General features: G+C 38.0%; 1 protein-coding gene across 6 annotated transcripts in view; it reads right to left on the bottom strand.

Annotated features, from left to right (window-relative positions):
* The window catches only part of NAV3 (neuron navigator 3), a 258,341-nt gene that overhangs the window by 163,454 nt on the left and 68,921 nt on the right, over positions 1-25,966 (bottom strand). For all 6 annotated transcript variants that reach the window (XM_090139108.1, XM_090139109.1, XM_090139114.1 and 3 more), the window contains exons 2-3: positions 16,815-16,932; positions 16,072-16,124 (exon numbers count right to left, since the gene is read on the bottom strand). In XM_090139108.1, the coding sequence (XP_089995234.1) occupies positions 16,072-16,124; positions 16,815-16,932 (171 nt within the window). The remainder of the gene's footprint in view (positions 1-16,071; positions 16,125-16,814; positions 16,933-25,966) is intronic.

The following is a 25,966-nucleotide window of genomic DNA, read 5'->3' as shown; positions in this document are numbered from 1 at the left end:
CCAACTCCACGTTGGAGACACGTGGCCATGAGCACTGTGAAAGATCCCTGTACATAAACTAAGAACATGAAACTGTAGCTAAATGCTACCCTAGGAGGACATTTTTTAACATAATGATAAAGGTGACTCTGTGGTGACTCTGTTTAAGCATGTTTTTTTGTTGTTGGTTTTTTTTTTTTTTTTTTTTAAGCAAACGATCACTTTAGCAAGCCTGTCTATAACTTCTTTTGCAGTTATGCAATGCTTCTAAGTCAGCAAGGTGCCAGTGTCTAAATATTTATGGAGCGTGGCAGCTTCAGAAAATTAGAGGGCAGTGTGAAAGTGCACACTTCTCTAAAACAGAGTTGTTTCTCTCCATTAGTTCAAAAGAGAGTCTACAACAGAGCATTCATTTACTACATATAATTAAACCCCTGCAAGCATTCCAGATCTCTCCTTCACCACTACTTAGTATACAGTAACTTCATTTAGCTCATCAAAAAAAGCAGCTTTTGCAAGTAAAGGCAGTTACTGACAGTGAAAGAATTAACTCTATCAAAGATAAGTAAATGTACAAACTATGGAGAATTTCAGTGCATCTCTTGAGTTTTGCAAATGTAGTCCATCCTGTTGGACTTCATGCTACATTTCACTCTTGACTACAGGAGAAGCTATAGTGCTACAGCATGTGAGGGAAAGACTACAAGAATTGGATATCTTCCGGTCTTTTGATTTCATAAACATTCTGATGTTTTTCTTAGATATACTTTTAATATTACCTTGAAAATATATTTATAGAAAGTTCAAGTAATCAGAATAACAGTGATACAACTATTTGTTAATAAAGACCTCTGAAAGTACAGACTAGAGGTTTCTGTAGATCTAAAGTTATGTGGCTGGTCTTCCTACAGGAACCAAAAATCCCTGGGGAACAATGCAGGAAACAATATAACACACCACCAATTTTCCTGTATGTTTAGTCTAAATCTTAAGGTAAAAAACCTCAAAAGAAAGGAAAAAGTCAATGATGAATTAATATCACATGTTATAAAGTCATTCTAATTAAACAAGAAATCATTAAAAACTACAGGTATAGTTCATATGGTTGAAAATATCTTATGAAAGACTCAGGCTTACACTTTGTCTAGTGGATTAGTGCACCTGTGCACTGTAATTTATGCCATTTGGCATAAAATAAAAATAAATATTAGGGATAAATATATATTAATATGCTCATACACATGCTACTTAATTATCTATCTCTTGATATATGATCATACACATGGGAAATGTTTTCCAAATTCTTCACAAGATCTTGTGTTTGGCATATCAGTCAAGAAAAATATAAGCACCTATAAGGCAATGGGCCATCTGCTCTTACATTCAGTAGGATGAGGATTTCTCTTGAATTCTTAACGAAAGCTATAATAGAAACAGCAGAAATACTTGAGCCTGTAAAAGGTCTGAACAAACATTGCTTGTCATTTCACTTCCAATTGTAGTCAATGAAGAGTGAAGTGCTGGAGGAAGTAGTGTTATAAATAATTACCCAAATGTTTTCAAGTTATAAAATATAGTCAATACTATCTGAAAAACAAGCGTTTCCTGGGATTTGGAGGGGCCACATATCTTCAAATAGGTTAATTTGTAAAATGTAGCAGTATCAATCTTTCAAAGCTGTTTATGCTAAGAAATCTTAACAGAGGCCTCCTATATACAAGAACTGTGAAGACACCCTGGCACATATGTTTGCTGTGAACTGGGGTTGCTGATCTCTCTATAAACTAAGTGAAAACTTCTACAAAAAAGCTAACTTACATTATTGGGAGGAGTTACTGAACAAGTCTGTGAATGACAAGCCAAAGATAACATAAGACTGGGAGCAAGCTATTTGTGCAGATAGAATACACAGAAGTGTAGCCTTCTAGCTTTGTGACCTATTATTTATTTCTCATACAAATAGGTCTCAATACTACAGCGCGCAAACCCTGAGACAAAGAAAATTCTTATGGTTATTTTTTTCCATAGAGAGAAATGTTGATGGTATACTACCCAGTGTAATTCCAGATAAACTCAGAAAAATCAAGTATGAATAATTCAAACAAGGTTCCAATTAGCTACCAGCACAAGCCTAAACAAAACAATATTATTTATTGTAATAGAAATAAAGATGGCTAAAAGCTGACAGTTAAAATATGAACGTATTTATATTTCAGAAAGACCTCTCAGATTCAACTTCATGGACTTCACAGGTTTTTTCCAGGATTTCACCAGAAAGAATCATTAAGAACCACACACACAGTTTGTGAGGTTGAATACAATCAAGTCTTCACAAAAAAGTGTATCTTAGATTGACTCTGGAACTGGACCCTGCCTGGACTAATTCATATCCAAACACCAGGCCAACTTAAAATAAGTTCAACTTTAAAAAAGCATTGCTCTGATTTATGTCATAAGATCATCTGTTGATCATATGGTCAGCAGATTCCTCAGACCGGGAGTGTTTCAGATAATTCCTACACATCAGAAAGCTGCCAAACAGATTACTGTACTTGTACTATTTATTTATACTGAAACAAAAAAGTTGTACTGTATTCTAACAATTTGTGTATTAAGTTTCAAGTCAAAGTGGATTTAAACAGAATTTACATTTTAAAAAAGAAGATTTTGTTAATATTTTAATTAACCTGATAAAGAGTCTTTACATGAAAAGGGATCAGCTAATACTGTTGAAATAAGCACCCGTTGTCATATCTTGCCTATTCTATTACTAGCCTAAGCCAGTTTACCTTTGTGTACCTTAACAGTCTGTAATATGGTCATAAGCGCTAATAGGGTTTGCATTTAGAGTTAACATCAGAACTTAAGTCCAGTTCAATATCACCAAGATGTTCACTAACATCTTCACTATCATCAAGGAGCTGAAGCTATCTCAAGCTATTCCAGACTAATCACATCCCCAGTCTTCTGACAGTCAGGGATTGGGTAGAAATGGTTGGTAGAAAAGTAAGTGCAACAAAAGAAACACGCCTGTTCCACACCAAGACTCATGGCTTTGTTTAAGAATATAGGAGAAAGAATGGTTTTTTCCCCTAAGAAATCTAGCATGTTTCATTATGTGGAAATAACAGTGATCACAACAGCGCATAAAAACGTATTCTGAAGAAGTATGCAAAGTGCTCTCTGATTTCCCTAATACAGTAACTGTAGGTATTTGGGAAAAACAAGAGGAATGGAGACAGGAAATTAGGCAGGGCCACTTCTACCTAAAACACCTCTCACACTGACACTCTCAGAGAGCAAATATTGACCTGATACACCATGGCTCCGAAGCAACAGTGAATATTAATAGCAATACGCCATTGAGAAAAAGGATTTAAGTTGACAGGATTTGCAACAGGGTTAAAAGAGGAGTGGGTTTACACCTGTGGGTGTAATCAAAGAGCAAGATTAGTTGGGTTTGTGCACATAAAATTCAATGAATTCGAATATGGTAACTGCAAAAGGCACTTAAAAAAAATAAATAAATCAAGAAGATTGTGCATTCTTTCCATGAAACAGGCTATCACTTAGCTACTGCAGGTGTAGGTAGCACCTCTCAAGCAAAGATGAGAGGCAGAATGAGAAAATACATCTGGACTGATCATATTAGCTTAATTATACACCTAATTTTCTGTTCTTTCCCCTGATCTTCTAAAACTGCAGTCGTTTTGTTTTGAAAGTAATGCAATATTGCTGAAAAAAGACTTTGTCTGGCCTCAAGTTTTTGTATTTCTGTCTCCAACAGGAGAGCAGAGGGAGGTTATCAGGCCTTTTTGTATGAGTTTGACAATTGCAATTACAGAACAGGATGGTTTTTGTTACCATGTTGGCTTGTAATTAACACACTACACTGTTAGGACATTCTGTGGTACTTTATTCTCCTTTCTTCCAGTCTCTTTGCTATAGTGCCAAGTTTTGAAATACTGGATATACATAGCTTAAACAAGATGATTCAGCATGGTTATCTAGGCATCACATGCCACATAAAAACTCCAAAAGCTTGATAATTTGTTGGATATTATTTACAGTAATTTTAAGCACATGTAAGAAGATGAGTGTATTTTGATCCTCCTCTCCTGCAGAGGAATTCACAATACAAACCCTGTTCCACTTCAATACTACTAGTTGCAATCTCTTTCCTTTTCCATTCATTACAGTGTAAGCCACAACCCTCTTCCACTTTGTGTGTTGCATAACCAACAGCAGCTTACAGATATTTGTGCAGTTCTATACCTCCCATAAAACACTGAGTAGCTTTCTCCAGCCCAGCCAAATGAAAGAGGACAGTATTCCTACTTGCTGTGCATCTTCATGTATTATTTTCAGGCCTTGGTGTTTCAAGCTCAAAATTGGGTTCATTTCTTCTTTTCTAAATTCAGTCCCTACTTACACTAGGAGCAGAGAAAGTAGCTCTGGTAACTCTAGGGAAATACAGATGTACTTGACTTGCATAGATGTGCAGAAAACGTAAAACTCACATAATGACAAAGGTCCCACAATCCTCCATTCATCAATGAGAGGCAGAGTGAGCAGCTTTAATGCCTTTCAATAAACTTCAAGAGAAGAAAAATAGAGTTTTATCAAAACTACACAGAATACTTTGTATAGATGTTCCATGTGCACTACACACCAAAACATACGCCTATATAATTTCTTGAGAATCTTGCATGTTACTGAAGCTGCAGAATCTACTACTGATGCCATCTGTGCATTCTGCTCTAGCTGTCCCTGCTTGAGCAGCTGAGACAACCTCCAGAAGTGACTGCCAACCTCAGCCATTCTGTGATGCTATGACAGGCAATGGCAAATTACCTTTGGAGAAAGATCTGTGAAGAATCTTCGGATTCTTCTTTACAGTTAAGAATACTCTTCTGTGAAAAGTCTACCACTCTGAAGGAATCAAAAATTCACAGACATACATAGATAACAAAAGAGTATAAGACAATCTAAGTAGAAGTATTGTAAATAGAGTGGTCATAAAGTCTTTAAATAGAAGAAACTCCTCAACTATAATCATAACAGAACTGGCACTTTACCACATTTCCAAAATAATCAAGCACTTGATAAAAATCTAGAAAGCTGACAAAATCTCAGAATTACCAGAAAGTCTTGTTTGGATATGCTGTAAAAGAAAACTGCTTCAGAGATTGTTTATTTTCTTGTAAGGCTTAAATATGCTTTTTTTTTTGCTGTTCAGCTAAATATCACGCACTTCTCTATTTTTAAAACTAGTAAACATTCTAGACATTCCTAGTATTTATAGCATATTCTCCCTATAGAAGAAGATGGAAACACACCATCACGAAGCACACATATTTACAGTAATCCTGCTGCTGTCCTGGGAAAGTGTATAACTAGAATCAATAAGTGCTTTCTAAAATGTGTCTCGTAGTCAATTAGTGTGTATGCATCTGACATATGTGGTTGTGTTAAAACTTTTCAGTTCATTTCTATTAATTGAGCTTCCAAGGCCATTATTCATCATCTCTTTGTTTCACAGATAAACATATGATCAATTACAAAACTTCAAGTAACGTTCAAATTACATTTTTGAGGGGGAAAAAAAACACAGAAAACCAAAGAGGGGAGAAAGCTAACTGCAGGTGGGTGGGTGGAAATGGCAAAATTGCCAACTGCATCTTTTCAAAGAAAAAATAATTCAAAGTATATGTCAGTCGCTAATATTTAAACATAAGTAACTCCGATGTTTCATTCTCCCAATACAGTTTAACATAATGATGTTTTTGATCAAATTACATGCCTGACAAACATTGCTGAGGAACGGGAAGGTGAGTGAAAATGGGTATGCCTTAACATCATGGAGGTACTGGCAGGCAGGAGAGTTCAAGAGATTGCTCAGAGGAAAAGAAAAATTTTGAAGGCATTTTTCTTGTTTGCTTGTTGTAAGGAAGAAAAAGATCTTTTTGTTTTCAGCAATCTTAGCCTACAGAAGCAAAATGCACATAAATCTAATCCTAGCCCTAAGCAAGCAACCTTCAGCAAGCAAACCTAACCCTAGATGAACTTCTCAGTAGGTTTAATGAGATTGATACCATCACAATGTAAGTAATTCTCATGACACAATTATTTCATTAACATCTAGATGACTTATATTCATGTGACTCCACTCATTAATAGGACAAGGAATTCGTAAGCCTAAACAAGACGACTAATAACTGCATGTGATTTATTTTTAATGAATAATGTACTTCTTCCAGTACAGTAAAATAAGAACCAAGATGTGTTCCTGTGGCATTTTCTTTTATGACTTCAGAAAGTCAAATGCAGACGACTCGGGAAATATCCAGTTCACTGCCTGATGTAAGTGAGCAACTCTGAGCTGTTCTGTGAAGAGGGATTGTCATAAAATCTGTGGTTCTTTTAATGTTCTCAGATCTTCTCTGGATGTAAAGAGAAATGCTTGTTTCAGTGCAGAATAAAGAGGTCTAATAAAAGGCCAAACCAGAATCAAATCATGTAAAAAACAAAAGTGATTATTTGGTTGCTTTCTCCTCCTCTTTTCATGACTGTAACATCCTTTGGCAAGATTGATGAAGCTCCCTTTCCTTAGCTTTCTCTCTCTCTCACACACAATAAAAGCCAGCTTACTCTGTTTATCTGTATAGCTCTCACACCATCTCTGCAGTCACCCCAAAAGTAATGCCTCCTATTTATTTCCATGGAAACTACAACAGAGACAGAGTCCAATAACACTATTTGATAGAGCAAATTCTACACTTTTTTTTCCCCAACATACTCCCCAACATCAGCCAATTTTCACCAGTGATTAAGAGAAGCCTGTATGCCCCACTCATAAAAATCCGCACTAGTGGAGTTGACCCACTGTTTCACAGCTGCTGTGATGGCATTTTTGATAGGAAAATGTTGCCTGTGCAGTTCATTTTTCATTAATCTGAATAGATGAAAGTCAGAAGGTGACAAATCCAGACTCTGGGGGGGATGTAATAGGACTGTTCACCCAAGACTGGCAATCTGTGCTTCACGGTCTCCAAACTGGTATGAGACTTGGCATTATTGTTTTGCCAGAGAAAGGTTGTCTTAGCCTCTGGCTTGACAATGGAAGTTTGAGCCTTTAGCTTAGGCAGTGTCATGATGTAGTGGTCAGTTGATGGTTTGTTCAGTTTCCAGGAAATCCAGAAGGATCACTCCTTCCCTCTCCCAAGTGAGGGGGCACATCACTTCACCTGCTGAGAACTACATCTTGAACTTACTCTTCAATGGGTGTTCACATGTCTTTACTCCACAGACTGCCATTTTAACTCTGGCCTGTACTGCTGACACCACATCTCACCTCTGGTAATGATGCGATTCAGGAAACTGCCACCTTCAGCCTTACACTGGTTCAATATATCCAGACAAACTGATTGCATACATACAGTATGCATACAACGTTCTTTCAGTTCCTGTGTGAGTATGCATGGGATGCACCTGACACAAACTTCTCCATATTCCAACATTGCCACCAACATTTCCAACGCACTGAATCCAATATTCAGCTCCATACACAGTTCACTTTTTGTAATCCACTGATTCAGGCAGATGAGCAGATCGAGATGCTCCTCATTTTGTGTGACAGCTGTGCATGGCTATCCAGAATGTGGCTTGTATTTCATGTCATTGTCACCACTGTTGCTCTCAGACAGCAGAAATAAGCTTTGGAGCCTTATAAATCTGGACAGCATTCCTAAATGGAAAGGTATCTCAGCAGTTACATTCCTATCATCAACTAAGGAAATTATGGAGATTTCAATGGGATAGTCTGTTTGAACACTCAATAATAATTGTACACACTCAGAAGCTATTTTGTTATATATTACATAGAATATTGCATGTATTGGCACGTGGCAAATGTGCTAAAGAAATTCTTCCCTAGAACAGGGCCGGTCACTCATTGAAGGGAGTGGAAATGGGGTTGGTTCTCAGAAGGGATGTCTACAGTCTGAGCATGCCTAAGAAATGACAAGATTTTTCCAAGAAAATAACTTCAGAAAGACAGAAGGCTCCTGGCTGTAGCAGCCTTGGATACATCCCTTGGAACCCCAGTGAGGATACAGGTTAAATGCAAACCAAACCCAGTGAGGAATCTCAATAAGCATTCATAGTTAAGTCAAAAATGGTCTGCTTGAAAGTATCATCAGAAAGTGGGAACTTTGAAAACGTGTCACACTGAGAAGTGTCATTACTTCCATAAGCATCTGCTTAGATAACAGAGCTGAGTAAGCCTTGCATGCTTCAGTCCACAACTGTCACTGTTATAAGGAAAGAGAGAGTAGACTGGCAGAAGTATTTGCCACCAGTGTTGCACCAATGGATTTTAAACTCACAGTGTCCAAAAAAGAATAGCACAAGGCTATTCTCTGCCAAACCATAACAGCAGGATTCATAAGTGTAGGATTAAGCCGTAACTAAAAACTTGGTAGGAGGGGGCCAAAGAATATATAAGCTGCCTTGTTGTGACAAATTCTTGCTAGGGAATGGGGAGTTTGATACTTCAGCCACTGCTTATAAAGACCAAGGAAGAACTGCATGCAAGGACAGGATCAGCTATTAGTGCAAAATGCCCTCATAAACCACCCCTCTATGTATCATCCCAGTTTGAGGCCACATGAGGTTATAGACAACAAGGGCAATTATCAAGAACAACGTTGAGCCCCTTGAACAACAAAAATAGACCAAACTCCAAATTAAATAACAGAAACAGAAGTTAAATGTGGACTTTCAATTACAGCAGATCAGGGTCTACTCTGAAAATAAAAGATCTCTAAGATGGAGGAAGCCCATGGGAGAAAGTTTCAGTTGTAACACAATCATGACTACTCATCTTATGGCCAGGTCCTTTATAGAAAACCTGCCGGGTGAAAGTGGGAAGGGTAAAAATATTACAAAAGCAAATAGAAAGTGAAGGGAAAAAAAACAAACAAACAAACAGGCTTTTCTTCACTCAAGAGAAGAAAGTGAATGAAGTACTGCGAAGACAGAACTGGGACACCAGAACCCTTGTAGATGAAGCCAAAAGAAAACAGTAAGAACCACCAAATACATCAAGATGAAGTTATTCCTTCATATATATTCATATACATATTCCCCTCATTATATATCTGATTTAGAACACACATATTGCGAATACTGTAGTCAGCACTGATGTTACTATCTCTTCGCTACAATGAATTTTACCAGTCAAAAAAATATCCCAAAGATCAGATACGAAGGAGACCAAAATGGTTATGCATCATAATTTCAGAGTACTTAGTCAGTGAATCACTGCACAGGTGGTGGCTCTCCTCAGTTACAGTGGTATTGTACAATACAGCTTTCTTTGCTAAAGTACCTGAGAGAACAAGCTGCCCTGATGTGACACATGGGGACAGCTTGCTACTGCAGGCTTCCAGGCTGTGATGAACTCATGCACTTAGATGGCAGACAGCCCTAGAGGTAAGGCTGTCACCCTTGATGCAGCTGGAAATAAGGCTGCACATCCACATTTCCAGGGTTTTCAGCATCCTGAGGTGCTATATTTATCACAATATATACAAATACTGCAACAGCTCTGTGAGCTGAATAACTGCCATTCACCTCTGAAATCCCATGACTGAATTACTAAGACGTACATACAAACAGTAGGAGAGAAGTCTGAGAATGAAGTATCAGGAGACTTACAGAGCAGAAGGTAATTCTGAGATGATAAAGGAAATTCCCATGTTAGTTGTACACAGAGACAGAAGATAAGGCATTTGATCCGTGTTACCAGCAAGTTGACCGATAGGAGCAGAAATTATGATGATCGACATTTTTATGTCTGTACGCATGCTGTGTTGAAAAGCAGAAGTCCCTAGGTGCTGTTTTTGATGATGTACACAGAAAAAACTTCCGTAGCAAAGTATGCTTGTTCCCAATGTGGTCAAGCCAAATAGCTAACAAGCCAAATGTAATGCTATAACACCATGGAAATCCCAGCAATGACAGAATAGTATGCTGCAGCAAGTAAGGACTTGCTCAAATGCAACAGGTGTAGGTACAGAAACAAAGGAAAAAAAAAAAACCAAAAACTTACCCTGGGAAAGCCCCAGATACACAGGGATCTCCTGCAAGACACCCTTACTTCCACTGCCAACCCTTAAATGAGGTCTGGGATCCTGCTCCAGCCCGTCTGGTCACTGAGGTACATTACATGCATCTGAGCTTCCCTGGGTTGGCCCTGCCTTCCCAACAGGTGTTCAATCACTGGTTCAAGCTGTGACTTAGCATTTCAGTGAATTACAATAATCTACAATACAGGTATACTGTCACTGGAAAGATCTCATCTCTTACTCTATTCCAGATCTGAATGTTCTCATCCAAATAAAAATAACCTTTCTTAGTAGTTCGCTATGTGAGCAGAATTCTTAACCTTCCTCTGATCCTTTCTATGCAGTCCTTTACATAACACCTGGGTATATTCTTTGTTTGCTTTCCACTATGTTTTGAAAGCTTTTTTCTATGTACCACTGCTAAAACATGAGCTTTCCTACATGTAAACACCAGAAACCTCTCAGAGGAGCTCATATTTTAATTTCTACCATTTTCCTCTGGTTTTATTGAGAACATTTCCATAAACATCATACTGCAAACTTCACATCTAAAAGTACTTGCATTTCTTCCCTTTTCAGAGCTACCCTATTACTGAAAACCAGATCTCCTGCCTTACCACAGAGGATAGGGAAATGAGCTTTTGACTTTGTCATGCCAACACTTCAAGATGCCAATCCTTTGGTTGTATTTTTAAACAGAGATCTGCCCCAATAAAAGCTTTGTTCCCTCTCTAAGGCAAACTGCATCTTCCCAAAAAAAGAGCTATCAACTCAGAAGACTCTACATACATTTTTTTTAACATCTGATGAAGGACAGTAGAAGTTCAACACACCTTTTTGTTCAGAATTGCCAGATACTACTGTGATATTACCACAAGATTTAGATTTCATTCTCCTGAATAACTATTTGGAAAAAAAAAAAAAATTACTTTTCATCCCTTTTCCTTTTTGAATATAATAAATGAATCACAAGCACAGACCTTTGGGAGATGAGAATAGTCGCTTGCTTTGTATTTACCAGTTATTCTTTGTTTTCCATTCTTAAGGAGTTGTTAATGGCTTTTGTGTTCATCTCCAAGATAAAGCTAATGAGTGATCGATTGCCTCCAGTTCCATTCCACACAGCTTTTGTTTCAACCTACTGAAAAATCTTCCTGAAAATATGCTAAGCATAATGGTATTCCCCTATTTTACAGTGCAATGCTTTTACTTCTCTTAGACTCAATAACATGGAATAGTGTATGCTTCCATTGAAACACTTCAGGGTATTTACTTCATTTCTGAAATCTGCACACAAGCAGGCACTGCAGAAATACAGGAACTAGATTACAAACTTGTGTTCTGCTCCTTCACGCACACCAAACCTGCAAAGCTGACAGAACTCAAATCTCTCATTTTCTTTGTATTCTCAGAAGTCTCTCATAGCATCCAGTCATGAAATATGTGAAGATTCACTAATAGCCATGGGGTGATAGCAAGAATTTAAACAAAAAGATGCCACTGGACTGCAAAATAAATGAGATGGGATTCGGTTTTAAAACTAATACAAAATTTTCAATTGCAACAGCATATTTTTACACAGTCAACTTTCTGTGTATACTTCTACGGCTCATGCTTGTGTGGGAGGCTCACCTGGAACTACTCAAAAGCATAAAAAGTTACAAGAGCATAGAAAATTACAAGAAAGTAATGCCTTCTATTTATTTTCATGGAAACTACAAAAGATACAAAGATCACACTAATGCTATTTGAAAGAGCAAATTCTCAGCTACAAAATGCTATTTTTAATACAGTCACCACTATTAGCTATACATTTTTTCCAGCAGTGACCAAGAGCCTGCTTGCCTCACTCGTAAACTTTGTGTGCATTTGGAACATGCCTTGTCTTTCAAATTACTGTCACCACTACTGAAACGCACCACGTACTGCCTCACTGTGCTCACAGCCACTGTTTGGTCTCCGTAAACATTCAGCAACTTTTGGATATCGTCACCATGCGTTATTTTTTCCACAGGGAGGTATTCAGTGACACCTCATTGCTTCATACACGCCTTCCCATCAGACGCCATTCTGTCAGACTGCCCTTCTGCTGCCATCTGTTACATGGCAACAAAATGTAATGGAATATTGGTGGGAAGGTTCAACCTCTACTGCCATACCACCAACATCTGCCTCTGACATCGTGGGCAAACGTAATGAAACAAGAGGCTCTGCTTTAAGAGGAGCCCTCATATTCATGTAGCCAAAAGAACCACAGACTGCATGAAGATGTAACAGAAATAGTTCTGTAAAATTCTCAAAGGAGAATAATGAAAATGTCACCATAAAAAGATTTTCAGTTCAACACTCCGAGTCTCTTGCATTTTCTCTGCCATCCCTAGGATGGATCAAATTTGGTATTTTATTTGGTTACTACATGTTTTATAGGATTTGTTTAGAGATAAAACAGTGGCAATCTTCCAGTACGTTTTTATTATTTTATTATTATTTTTATTATTATTCAGCAAGAAAAAAATCTGAATTCATTCTTTTGGACTAGTAGATATGATAAATGTAAATACTTTACAATGTGTTTTCTATCATTATATTTTCCTGCTTTTTCTAATGGTGTTGGGGTTTTCAATAAAAATTAAAGAAACAGATGGCTTACAAATCAGCAGAAAGAAATAACCATTTCATTACATCAAAACATAAAACCTTGAAAGACTAGTATGTTTTAAAAGAATAACTATTCTAGGTTTGCTTAACTGATAAAGTTATGGAATAATTAATTAAAGGAAAAGATAGAAATGAATATGGCATTATTTCCACAGAAGAGTTTGAAAGCGATATAAAGAAAAGGCTCAAGTGCCATATGAGTGGAATAGCTGAGCAAAGAGAAAGCAGCAGATTGTGTATGATACAGAAGACAATGTATCCTGAAATTAACAGAATGCTAAGTCCTTATTATAATACTTCATAGTAAATATCAAAATCATTTTACAACTGTGGGGGAAGAAAGTCTCACCAGTTAATGACAATTAATGGGAAAGCTAACTATGCAGAAACTGGACACTGCTAGAGTTTACAAGTTATTATTTTTCATAAACTTGGACCTCTGGAACTAGTTTAACTGGTCTACAAGTTTTTCTGTATTGCTGCCAACATGACAGCCAAGTGCAAGACATTGCAACAGACTTAACTAAAAGAAAGCTAAAAGAAGCATTGAAAAAAAATCAAAAATATGAAAAGATGTTTATGAATTAGGGTAACAGCTTAACTGAGATGTTTTAAAGATTATTTGAAAGATGAAATCAATGGCAAAAGGAAAGCAAAATGCTGACTGAAACAGAATTTGGGGATACTGGTAGTGATTAATTATGAATTGATATAGATATCGCCTACAGTGTAGATGAACATCAAGTGGGCAATTCATGTCAGTATTGTCTAACTTAAGCTAGACATCACCTCCTGGACAGGGTATCAAATAACAGATGAGTACAGAAAACATTATTTCTTAATTATAAGTCATGAGAAAAGATCATGAAAACATATGTGAAAGAAGGGTAGTGGAATTTTTGAGGTTAATAAAGGAAAAGAATGAAATTAAGGCAGTGAATGAATGGCTGACATGCATAGGAATATGAATGAATTAATGGCTATCATACATAGAAAGTAGCCTGATTACTGCTGATATGTTGGCTGATGTTCTAATTGTGACAGGACGTAATTTTACATACTAGCAAATTTCAGATGTAAACTGATTTTGACCACTTTATTTATTTATTTATTTATTTATATCTTTGCGTGTTATAAATATCTAGGAGTTCACTGCTCCAAGGAGAAGAGACTTGGTTTATCACTGCCTAGTGGGCTAACATAATTGAAAACTTTCATGGAAAATGACCTGAAAATGAGATAACAAGGTGTCTTCTACTAGGTTATATGAGTGAACAATCCAAAGGAGACAAATGGAGGGCAGGTGCAATATCTGGATTCTGAGAGAGGCTTTGAAAGCTGACAAATTTGAACTACTTTACCTTCAGAACATTTTAAATTTCCTAGCTCGGTTGAAGAAATCAGCAGTATAAAACTGTTATTTCAAAGCACAGGAAAATAATCTGATCAGATGCAGAGATAAAGCAATAAAGTGACTGAATCAAAGAAAGGGGAAAAAATATGTTATATTTCTATCAAGTTGAAATGGCTAAAACTGATGCTTTAGCACTGTGCAAACACCAATCTGAGATGGTGTACAGGTGTGAGTGTTTGAGGGGCCCATTTGCAAGCCAAAGCACAAGAGACAAAAACTCTGACCTGGCTGGGATCAGAGTTGGGTTTATGGGAGAGAGAAGACAGATGCAAAGAACCTGCAGGTATTGCTGTAGCATGGGTATGCACTGATCATGCTTCTCCCATAACTGCAGTACAGAGAGATGAAATCCAGAATCACTACATCTCATAAAGATTTACCTGCAAAAAGGAAAGATGCCTTTTTTTTTGGAGGGGGGGGGGAGGGTAAGGTGTGTGGGGGGCAATGCAAACATTGCTGGAGTTCTCCCTGCAGCTTGGCTTTGTCTCATGGAAATGAAGTTAGATAGACATCAGAGCAGTGAGTCCCTCAGCAACCCTAGATGGTCATTTGCCAGTTACATGACCGGGGGAAATCATATCACTTTTCCATGCTTTTGTCTCTTCTTGTTTGCCTTGTCTGTCTGGAATGGCAGGTTTTAATGTGATTAGAGTAAAGAGTGATTATCTCTCAATCTGTATGTGTAATATTAGAGTTCCACACTGGAGTTCCCAAAGTTCTCAGCCAGGGCCACTAGGTGCTGCTGTAATATGAGTAATTAAAATAATAACTATTATTAAGGAGATTTCCTATATTCTTGCTACAGAATGTTTCAAAAAGCCTGAGAGCCAGAGGAGAAACTTATTCTTACCCTCCACATTTTGTGAAAAGTAAGAATGGGAAAAAGCTTGATTAGTTATATTGCTGAAACTTAGAATTCTTCCTTCCACTTTCCATTGCCTTGTGGGAAAACACTGCAAATATATTCTATCTTTTAGGAATGCATTGAAAAAATGCAATATTTTTATTTTCTGTTTTTACCTCAAAGCCCAGCTATCATACAAGCTCACCCAAACCATGATACTACAAAATCCTTGCCAGCTGCACAACTGTGAACCTTTTCACTTACTATTTGGCTGTGAACAGACAAGCAAAGTCCTCAGCATGGGGGAGCATGGTTGTAACTGCAAATGATTCAGCAAATGCACAGTGATGTTACTGATGCTCACATTTTGTACCTGCCAGTTCCATGGCCTTCTAATATTAGGCTTTATCTTATTAAATTATTTATCTTATTTATAGTTCAGTAACCAAAAGCACAGTAGAAGATTAGTCAGAATATGAATCACAGTCACAGAGTGCTTGTTGCCTGAGTGTATCAAAACGTCTTTAAGCAGCTGCCAGTGATAGCTCAGAAAGCTATATGACTAAAGTGCTATTTCTGAAAGTTGTGGAGTCAGTGTATCTAACTGGACTTCACAGTGGGCAATCCAAAGGGCTATTTATATTCAGAAATAATTTGGCAAGACTTGTTCATCAGACCAGTTTTCCAGACACAAAGACTCCACTTAAAAATTTCTTCTTGGATTTATCGCCCTTAAAAATGAAGTTGAATGAAATTATCTGGATAATCAGGAGAACAGGTTCACTAAGGCAGTTCTGGATTCATTAGTACTAACGAAGTTTTGCTGCTGGGTTACATCAAGACCCAAAGTTAGCAAGCACAAAAATGAAGATGCAGACACTAAGTATACATGGAAAAAAGAAATGTAAAAAACAGTATGTGAGAATTAGGACTGTACACTAAACATGGGACAGAATATTCACTGTTTAAAGAAATCACTGTTAAAAAGCCTTTTAGAAAAATGCAGAGATGCCAATGCATACTAAGAATATATATGTTATTCTTACCATTTGAGACTGGCTCCGGGGACAGCCATTGATATCTTCAACCTTCTCATTTGCTAAACAGAAACAGTGAGGTGAGAAATGAGAAGTAAACAGGGAGATAAAAGTTTTCTCTCCAGCCCCAACCTCGGCAAAACAAAACAAAACAAAAAAACCCCCACACACCAAAAAGAAAGAGAATAAGCAGAACAGACACAGCGATAAAGTGCACGGGGTTTTGTTGACACAGAGCTCCTTTCTAAGTAAAGCTCCGTCGCACAGTAACATTTCTTGTTAGCAGCAGTTGCTTCCACATGCCAAATCATGCAAAGGGGGAAGTGTGAAGGAGATTGCTGCTAATTCTTCAGCCCCTGCAAAATAACTGCTGACATGAAATCTTCCACAATTGTCTTTGCAGGGTCAGGATACAGTTTCAAGGCAGCCCAGAAAGTATGAGCCACTCCAGCTAACGAAATGCACACATGGGAGACATACGGTTTAATGGAGCATTCATTTCTGACAATTCAAAGTGTGTAAGATACAGTTCTGGCCATTTAAAGTATGGTTAAACAGACAGCTCCAAACATGCTCACATAAACATATTTTTTAATTAAGACAAGGATGAACCACACAAATATCAGAGACATATGGAGTCAGTCAAATCATATTATTCCGGGTTCATCTTATTGTTAAATAATACATTCAACTTGAATTATATATTCCCCCACGCAAAGAGCTCACAGTACTTCTCCGAGCCTGGGTCTTACCGATGATCTGGATGATTTCTGCTAGCAGAACTCCATCTGCAATGTCCTGTTGCAAATCCTTGATCAACCGCTTGTGGCCAGATTTTGCTAGGTAGTGGTTAGCCCAGTCAGTGTAAATCTGCAGAGCAGAGGGGAGGGCAGGACGGAGAGAGGGGAGAGGGAAAGAAGACAATAAAAATTCTTAAAACAAATGTTGGCTTGCACACGAGAACTATTCTGGATCGCATTCCAGTTTAAGAAGTCAGCACCAAAGGAAACAATTTTAACGTTATTTTTTTTTAAAACAGCCATGCCCCTCCCACTGCCGTTTTTCTGTTTTATTTTAACATCAAATGATTCACTGTGTTTCATGAGGGTTCAAGCTTGCTGTGACCAAGCAAAATTCCCCTTATGACAGTAGAGGAAACTCAGGCCATAAATCAGTCAGGTCTGCCCCAGTTCTACCTCCCGCCGTGCCCCTACCTACACTCACACCCTGCCACACGCCCTGCAGGCAGAGACTGCCAAAGGGAAAGCGAGAGCAGAAGTGCGTGTGCCTGTGTTTTGGTGAGACTTCATTGGTTTGTTGCTTGGGATCCTGCCTGTGACAGTGCCTCTGCCACACTGCTGCAATAAGCACAGTTTCCCGCCCTGCGCAGTTCATTTGTTCCCGTGGTTTTGTGTGTTGCACAAAAATTGAAAGCAACCAATGGAAGGTTAGAAAGGCCCAGCTGAACGACATCCACCAAAACAAGAAGGAGGGAGGCTGGAAGCAGGTGAGATAGAGAGTCAGGGACACCATCTCATGCATGCTGAAGGCCTGGAGCCCCCCAGAAGACCTCATGCTGTCTCCCGTGTTTCCCAGCAGACAGGGCAGCCTGGACCAGTGAAACTTTGCCCAGGCAAGGCACAGCATCAGAGTATCAATGGCTCTTGGCAGCAAGGGCTGAGTCTTATCTGTGGGGTGCCCACAGTCCCTCTCCCCACCCTAGGAGAAAGGACAGACCCTCTTGCTGTCCCTGCATGTGGTTGCTGAAAGAAAGCATATATGCATAGCAGCATCACTATGTAAGTATACATAATATCTGTGGTACCCTCTATGCTGAGGTTATTGTTTGAAATTGTTGAAACTGCACCTCATCTATGAGAACAACATGAGGTCACTTTGTAAACATCCTTTTATTTAACCTCAGAGACCCTTGGGAGGAAGGGGTCAGAATTCCATTTTGTGAACAGAAAAACAGAGACCAAAGCCATGAACTATTTGCTTAATTCAAGTAAATCTGTGGCAGAACCATGGAAAAACTGGAAATTGCCAGTCCTGAGCCTTATCTGGAGAACCAACATCCACTTTCCACCCAGCAAAGGTATCATTGCTTAGTCCACACTCAAGCCAGACTCATTTGTACCCTGAAAACCTTTGTCACAGGTTTTCTCACTCTTCAGTAAAATTGATAGGAAATCTCAGTTGGTTTGGACTATCCTATACCTCCTGAAAATTCCTGCAAGTGGATTACCAACTGGTTTGCCTTAGCTTTCTTGGCAGGTTTAAATAACTGTAAATAACTACATGGCACCAAATTGTGGGAGGGGATTCAAGTCTCCCACAGCCAAAGGATGCTGCTGCTTGCTGGGGACCTAAATTTCCCTCCTGTATCCAGAAGTCTGCTTGGGTCATACCAACCAGAACTCTTTTTTTCATTACTATACAGGTGAAACACACGGAAGACTCCATTAAAATGTTTTTCAAAGCCAACAGTAGATATGAAAGTGTTTCATCAGTGTGTATAAATACATATAATGAATGCCAATGTGGAGTCTCCAAAGATAGTATTAACAAATATTTAGAACAATATGAATTCAGGAGGATAAAAGGCACATACCACACCCATAGCATCACATACACCCTACTACTAGTGTTTCAACTTCAGTCATTCTTTAAAAATAATGCATCTTAAGTATTCTGAGTTCCTACTATAAGCTGAACTATTTTCTGTACTCCAATGAAACTGATCCACTGGAACATACAGAATTTAATACCCACTAATATTATTTTGGGTTGATTCTGTACTCCAAATAAAAATGCTTTACCATGCATGTCATTTTTTTCATTTGTCACACCCACACATAATCTGATGTACCAATCCTAATTTTGACTGCAATTTGAACTACCGTCTTAGTACGCAGCCAGAGAAATTTTATTCTAGCAGCTGCTGTGCAAGTATCTAATACTCAAAGAACAGACCTCACCCACCCACACTTCATATATTTCTTTTTTTGTAAATTTAAAAGTAGAAAGTATGAAGAATCTAAACAGTGGAGATGGAAGCGAATTGTGATAAATATGGGTGATTTGCTATCGAAAGTTGATAATCCACATCACACCAGTGGCCACAAAACTGTACCGATGGTCTGTATTTTGACAGTCGTGAAACAATGGGAAAAAAAGTGAGATGAGGTGATAGTCAAAGGAGTTTTTGCACTTCAAAAGTATTGCAAAAAAATCAAAAAGTGAAGAGCTGTTGACAGAGACCATAGAGCAAAGTAATATCCAGTTGGCAGTGGAATGTCATGTTTAATTTCCTCTCTTTACAAAGGGTCACCACTTGCTTCAGTTTGTCCCCTTCCCCACAGGACTCCGTTTTCATTCATCTCATTCTTCCATGAACCCAACTGCTCAGGAGTCAGTTGAAGAAAATGAGAAGCATGCAGATGGATACATGAAATTATAAGAATGCGTGCATGCACTACATATTTCACACTAAATTCTTGGGTACAAATAACAAGGGACATAGAGAACCCCCTTCACAATGATTATCAACATAACTGTAATTTTATCTTAAACTCGTCAGGACAGCAAAAATCTCCAGTATATGTCATCACTGATGGTGCTCAGTTGCAAAGAAAAGTTGCACAAAACAAGAGATAAAAGCCTTGTAATTTCATGCAACAGTTTGCTTGTAGTTGGCACTCCCCTTTTATTGGAGCTCTCCTCTTTTCAGAGCTAGCAGTAGATAATTTAATCTTGCATTAACTGACCAGTAACATTTCCCAAAAACATTTATATATTTATTTATTTATTATTATTATTATTATTATTGTATTTTATTCTGAGGCTGTTCCAGAGAAGGCACAGATGGGTCAGTGGTTGCAACACTTCCTCCTCATTGCACTGATCAGCCCAGGAACCCAGCCCCAGCCTCACTACTACATGCTGGGGCGGGCTGATGACTTACTCATTTCCTCCCAGGCTTCCTCCCTTAGGCCCGTGGTTCACAGACCCAGCTGAAACAGAAGTATTTGCTCCTGTGCAAGGCTCCAACAGCTGAAGAAGTATGGTGGAGTTGCTGCTATCTGCAGTGCGGAGGACTAGCCTCAACAACCTGATAGCAGAAGAGAGCCAATACTGTGTTTATGTGGTCCAAGCTGTGTCCTGGCATCAGATGATTTAACCACTTGCAACACGAAGCTGAATTCAGTGGGGCAATCTGAGCTTGGGCACAGCCTGCTTGTGTTAACAATGGTTTCCCCTAGCATTCTTCAACTGCTTGTCATGCTAACCTTCCAGAGGTTAGAGGAAATCAGTTCTCATTCCCAAATATAGTTATGAACTTCACCTCGATACTCCACACGTTGCTGTAAGGAACACAGGAGAGCAACTTGGCAGGACTGGTGAAGAAACAAAACACTTTGCAATACGTTAGTTTCACTGAGTGAAAAAGAACAGGGATCTCACAGGTTACTACCATTTGTTGCGAATGCTTTAATTATAAACCAGGCAATTATACACAAAGGTAGTGCTGTAATTAACCCCCTTTCAAATTAATGCAGAAATGCTACCACACCCAATCAACGTCAAATGTGAAATGTCAACTGGATTTCAGAATTACAATCAGTCTAATGCAATAACTCATAACACTTTGTTAGTGTCTTCCACAGAGCCACCTCAACAGGCTTTACAGAAATAAATAAATGAGATCACCCCCAGACTTTATTTAAGATGTAGAGAAACCAACGAATAAAGGCTTGATCAGAGTACTTTATATATATATATATATATATTTTTTTTTAACATGTCTCGCTCAAGGGCAAGCAAAGCTGAAAATACAACCCAGATATTCTGAGTTGTAATCATTTTTTTCTCTATATATATATTTTTAATCTGATTTTTTTTCTTTTTTTTTTCTCTTTTTTTTTTAATCAGGGAGTTTTATAAATAGTCATGGTGGGAAAATACATATTCCAGGAATCAAGATCCTTCTACATATTTTTGTTTATTTGCTTGCTACAGAATATAGATTTTCAGTTCTGAAAATGGTCTGTTGCTATCGAGAAGGCAGCTTTCCATACTTAGTGTGCACCACTGTCATTCTGTTATGTGCCAGTGCTGCTGCTTAGGAAGAACAACAGTTGCAGCCAGCTGAGTTATGCTGCGACCTCGTGACAGAATTCCATGCCATTTAGGAGGATAGGTTATATCTGAAAAGATATTAAACATTTTTCCACTGTATGAAAATGTTTCCTCCCTAGATATCTGGGAATCAATAGATATTACCCATCTTTCATATTCGTCCTTTAAAATGCTCTCTAGAACACAACCATGTCCTCCTTCATTAGTATGAAAGAAGGAGAGTGTATTAGTATGAAAGAAGAGAGCACTAGACTCTAGTGCTCTCTTCTGTTCACAATACCAGCCTCATATCTTTTGGGGAAAGGGATGTTCTCAAGAACTTATTTCCCAGAAGGAATCCCTTGACATTAGCAAGCCTCTCACAGTTTCTTCTTTTTCTCCCCTTTATCTTGTAGCAAACAAAAGTTGGAAAAATAGGCAAACAGTTACCTATCATGAAAACTGTTGCTGGTTGCTGCAGAATACCTGGGTTGCAATGGCTCACAGCCATACGAAATATTACTTTTCAGCACAGCAAGATTCTGTCTTCTATTTTATGTTCAGACTAGACCAATATGATTGATATTCCTTTTTTTTTTCTCAAACAAACAAACAAACAAAAGACCTGAAAAAAGTAGAACACAAGAATTTTTAACAGCCAGCCAAAGAGGAAATACGTTGTTTTTAACTTAATAAATGTGTTATGTGACTAACTAGTGTAATGTATTCAGCCTATTTAAAACAGTGGAGACAGCTCAATGTTGATAGCACTTAGAGCTTTTCACCCATAGACAGTTGTTCAAATCATGCTTGTACAAAAAGAGATTAATGTCTTGTTTTCACTCTTCTCCAGCATGCTATGCCATGGACTGCAAAGGCTGTATATCTATTTCTTGGGCTGTTTTCCAGTGTGTGGCCTAAACTGGATGCTGAATACCCACAAGAGTCTCCATAGCAGTCCCAGAGTCCCCGATGAATGGAATTTGCCAGACGAGAGGGCATGACCACAACTCTACTTCAACAGAGCTATTCTTGGCCAATGAGTTGTGGGTAGCACAACATGTGTTGGAGTGTCCCTAAAGCTGCTGGCCTTTATAAGGAGAAGTTGGGCAATGCGTTGACTAGTGTCAGAAGAAGGTGAGCAAATCATTTAGCAAAGAGATGCCTTTATCCTGTCTCTTTACTAAGGAAAACTTAACTGAAAGTCTGGTTCTGACCTTTTAAATATTTTCTTATTGCAGGTTTTCTCCCCAGGCTACAAAAGCACAGTTCATTAGTTTCTGTCCTCCTCTTAACAAGGAAAAGGGCTAACTTTGCAAACAACGGTTCAATATTTATATTTAGCCTGCCATCAAAGACAGATCTAGCATCCGATTTATGTCAGGATTTAACTTACTACAGAAAACACACTCCAACTCATGTGCTTCAAAGTAAAGCTGGGGGTGGCACTTTTTTTAACGTGGAGCAAATTACATGAGAAGGAAAAATATTTACACAACTAAAAATATAAGCCCAGAAAAATGAAACTAGAATGATACAATTTATAGGCAAAATGGAAGCCAATACATTTCATTTAACAGAGTGAAGTAAGTATTAAATGACATTCCTGATACCCTGTTTCTCAATTTGATTGAGCAAATGACAACAATCACAAGTTTACGAATAGAAATTGTTTAAGAGGTACACAGAAATTAACCAAAATGTCAGAATCCCTATAGTATGATTCTGTGTTACAAACAGCAGAATGTATCCATCAATGTTACTCTGTAATTATCAGACAAAAATACAATTAAATGAAATAAAATTTCTTTAATCACAGCAAAGAGAATGAATGGAAATAATAACATTCAACCATCACTGGCAATTTTTAGATGACTTATTCAACTTAGAGTTTGTGAATCACCCAAATGACATTTGTCCTGATGTGCTGCTCTCTCTTTCCACACATTTCTTAACAAATCCAACTCAGATTAATTTAATACATGTGTTTAGGCCAATATTTAACAACGGCACTGAGGCATGTATCTGTGTGTGGGTGGGTAAGGTTTGCTAAGTGATTTGTGTAGTGCAAATTAAACAAAAATCAACTCTTAATAGAGTGAAAGAACTTACTCATCTTTTGAAAATAATCGTACCAATTTGCTTTATAGTTTAAACACATTGTTTTGCTTACTATCTTATTGCAGCTGCTCGTCAGCCCTGTGCAATAGCAATGAAGTACCACAGGAAGGAGCCAGATATTCATAATGCAGCTGCTGGGCCCCTGAAGATTTGTATTGCAGCAGAGATTCTTGTCAGAAGAGCAACAACACCACAGTTATTAATACTGGCCTCAAGCTTCCTGAATTAAGAGAAGACAAGACTCACACAAAGAAAGCCTCCATAGCAGCCAATCTCGAGATGTTTAGATATTAATACTCCATGTAATTGCCTGTACCTCTAACTTTGGAATTGTTTCTTACCTGTATTTTTCAACTTCAGAGCACATTCTTGCATCCTTTTAGCAAAACTACAGTAAAATAGTGGCTCTATTATTCATTGCATCTTTTATATAAAACATTGATTCAAACTGGTATCTCATTAATATTATAAGGGCAAAGACAACCAGCATTCTCTGCTGGGCATTACTGTGAAACCCGGAGACACCATTCAGAAGGTGAGTCTGCCTTGACATATCAGTTCAGATGTGGAGAGCACTCCTAAAGGTAATGTCCCATCACTTACTGCATATGAGCAGGATGTCTCTCACGTGGAAAAAAAAAAAAGAGAGATGTGTTTCAGGAGCACGCTGGATGTAATCCACTCACTAGCCAGCATACAGCCCATGCAACAGAATCTGACCCAACAATTCTTCCTGCTAATATTCACATATGTGTGCCCCAAAAGTGATGAGGAAGAGGGAGGATATGATGGAAAAAGGTGCCAACTGTCCTCTGTAGTGGGACACACGGAGGTATTCTTATAGATGCTACAGCAGCAACAAATATGCAGTGGAAATATTTTCTTTTTGATAGTGGTGATGCATTAAGGAATTACTTTGACCAACAGAACACTGCTAGTATTCTCCAGACCAAATAAATGAGCTGATACAAAACTCCGTTTTTCTACAGGTCCAAATGCACTTGCACATTATCTGAGCCTGGGTAAAGCTTTCAACCACAGCTGTCTACAACAGTTCCTGGCAAATGAGATCTCCCTTGGAAGAAATAGGTGAGTTGGGAAGAAGCACTTGTGCCTGTTCAAAAGAGGAGAAGTAAAAGAAAGCCTTTTTTTTTTTTTTTTTTTTTTTGCTTCCTGGGCTATCCAGGATAGAAATGATGGCTCTCTGCACCAGAGGCCTCTTTCTGTTCCCCTGAGTGAGATATCATTTATTCCATACTTGCATCGATCTTCCATCTCATGCATATCTTGTCACTTCTAGGATAAATTTCAAGACTAGTCTTACATTCATTTTAACAAAGAAGAACAGAGAAAAATACTCAGATCTGTCTGGAAATCACAAAGTAATTTGCAGAATAAAATCATCCTTGCTCTTTTCTGAGTAAAAGCAGTAAGTCACCAGAGCAGTTCTGGACAGAACGAACACCTGCCCCATAGATGCAGCAGTGGGGCTCCTCACATGGAGCTGAGGAGATTCCACTGTGAAACTACTCCACATTTTCCATCAAAGCTCATTTTAAGGATTTATAACTTGGATGGAGACATTCTTTCCACATTGCGATTTGGCATTAAAGAACTTGGCCCAGGGATCAAAATAACCCTCTTTTCCAGCACTTCTTTTTAAGTATGGGAAGGCAAATTTCTAATACATAAAGATGCAAGAATATTAATACATACTTTTGCTCTTTTGTTACAAGAAATCAGTGGCAGAAAGACGGCAACTAACTTTGTAATTAAAGTCTCCATCCAGCTTGTGTCTTTTGAGGCTTAGGAAGTGATTTGAATTGTTTGGTTTCCTCTCATGTGGAAGAATGATTTTGCAAATCAAAATAAACAAAATAAAGTCTGCTTTCTGAGCTGCATATTTTATAACAAGGCACTTTAACTTCTACTTAACTTTTCTCTGGGCTTTGATAGTTAAAAGTTTTTTGTTACAAACACTATAATTTATAATTCAATATCAGTAAACATGTCTCACATATTCAGCACAGCTTTCAGATATTGAAGGTAGCATAATATTAATTGAACATATTAATGACTTCAAGCAAAAATGATCTGGGCCTCTTCTTACTGTCATTCATTTTTGTTGAAACAGGTCTTTCTGGTGCATGTGTTAGCAGTAATAATCATTGTCCGAGTGTTCGGCCTTTTGCTACCTTGCTGAAATTTAGGGAAATGAAATTACGTGCACAGATGACAGCCTACGCATATATTTCTGCGGTTCAAATATACAAATCAGTTTTAGGGCTCGAATGACTAAGGATGCAGCTCAGCACAATAGGAATACTGCTTCATGATTTTTTTTCCTTTTGAAAGGTTGCCCCAAGATAAAGGTATGCCCATTTGGATGATGATAATACTTAAAATAGCAATCATCCAGCACAATAAATGTTATGTATGAAGTAAATTCTGCCAAATCATAATCTTAAATAACAAAGGGAACACAATAGTCTTATCATTGTTTTTGCAGCAGAAAGCTTGTCATCCCAAATTAGATTCAACATTATATTCTTCCTCACTTCTTTTCAAAAGCCCTATGTCATATATTGGTTTTGTAACACAAACAGATCTGGAAGGACCATCCTATGGAAAGTAAAAGGTTGAAACGTTTTGAATACCCTTG

Source organism: Phasianus colchicus, chromosome 1 (assembly GCF_987193195.1).
Source record: "Phasianus colchicus chromosome 1, bPhaCol1.hap1.1, whole genome shotgun sequence".
Classification (NCBI taxonomy): domain Eukaryota; kingdom Metazoa; phylum Chordata; class Aves; order Galliformes; family Phasianidae; genus Phasianus; species Phasianus colchicus.
This window is presented reverse-complemented; position numbering and strand designations above follow the sequence as displayed.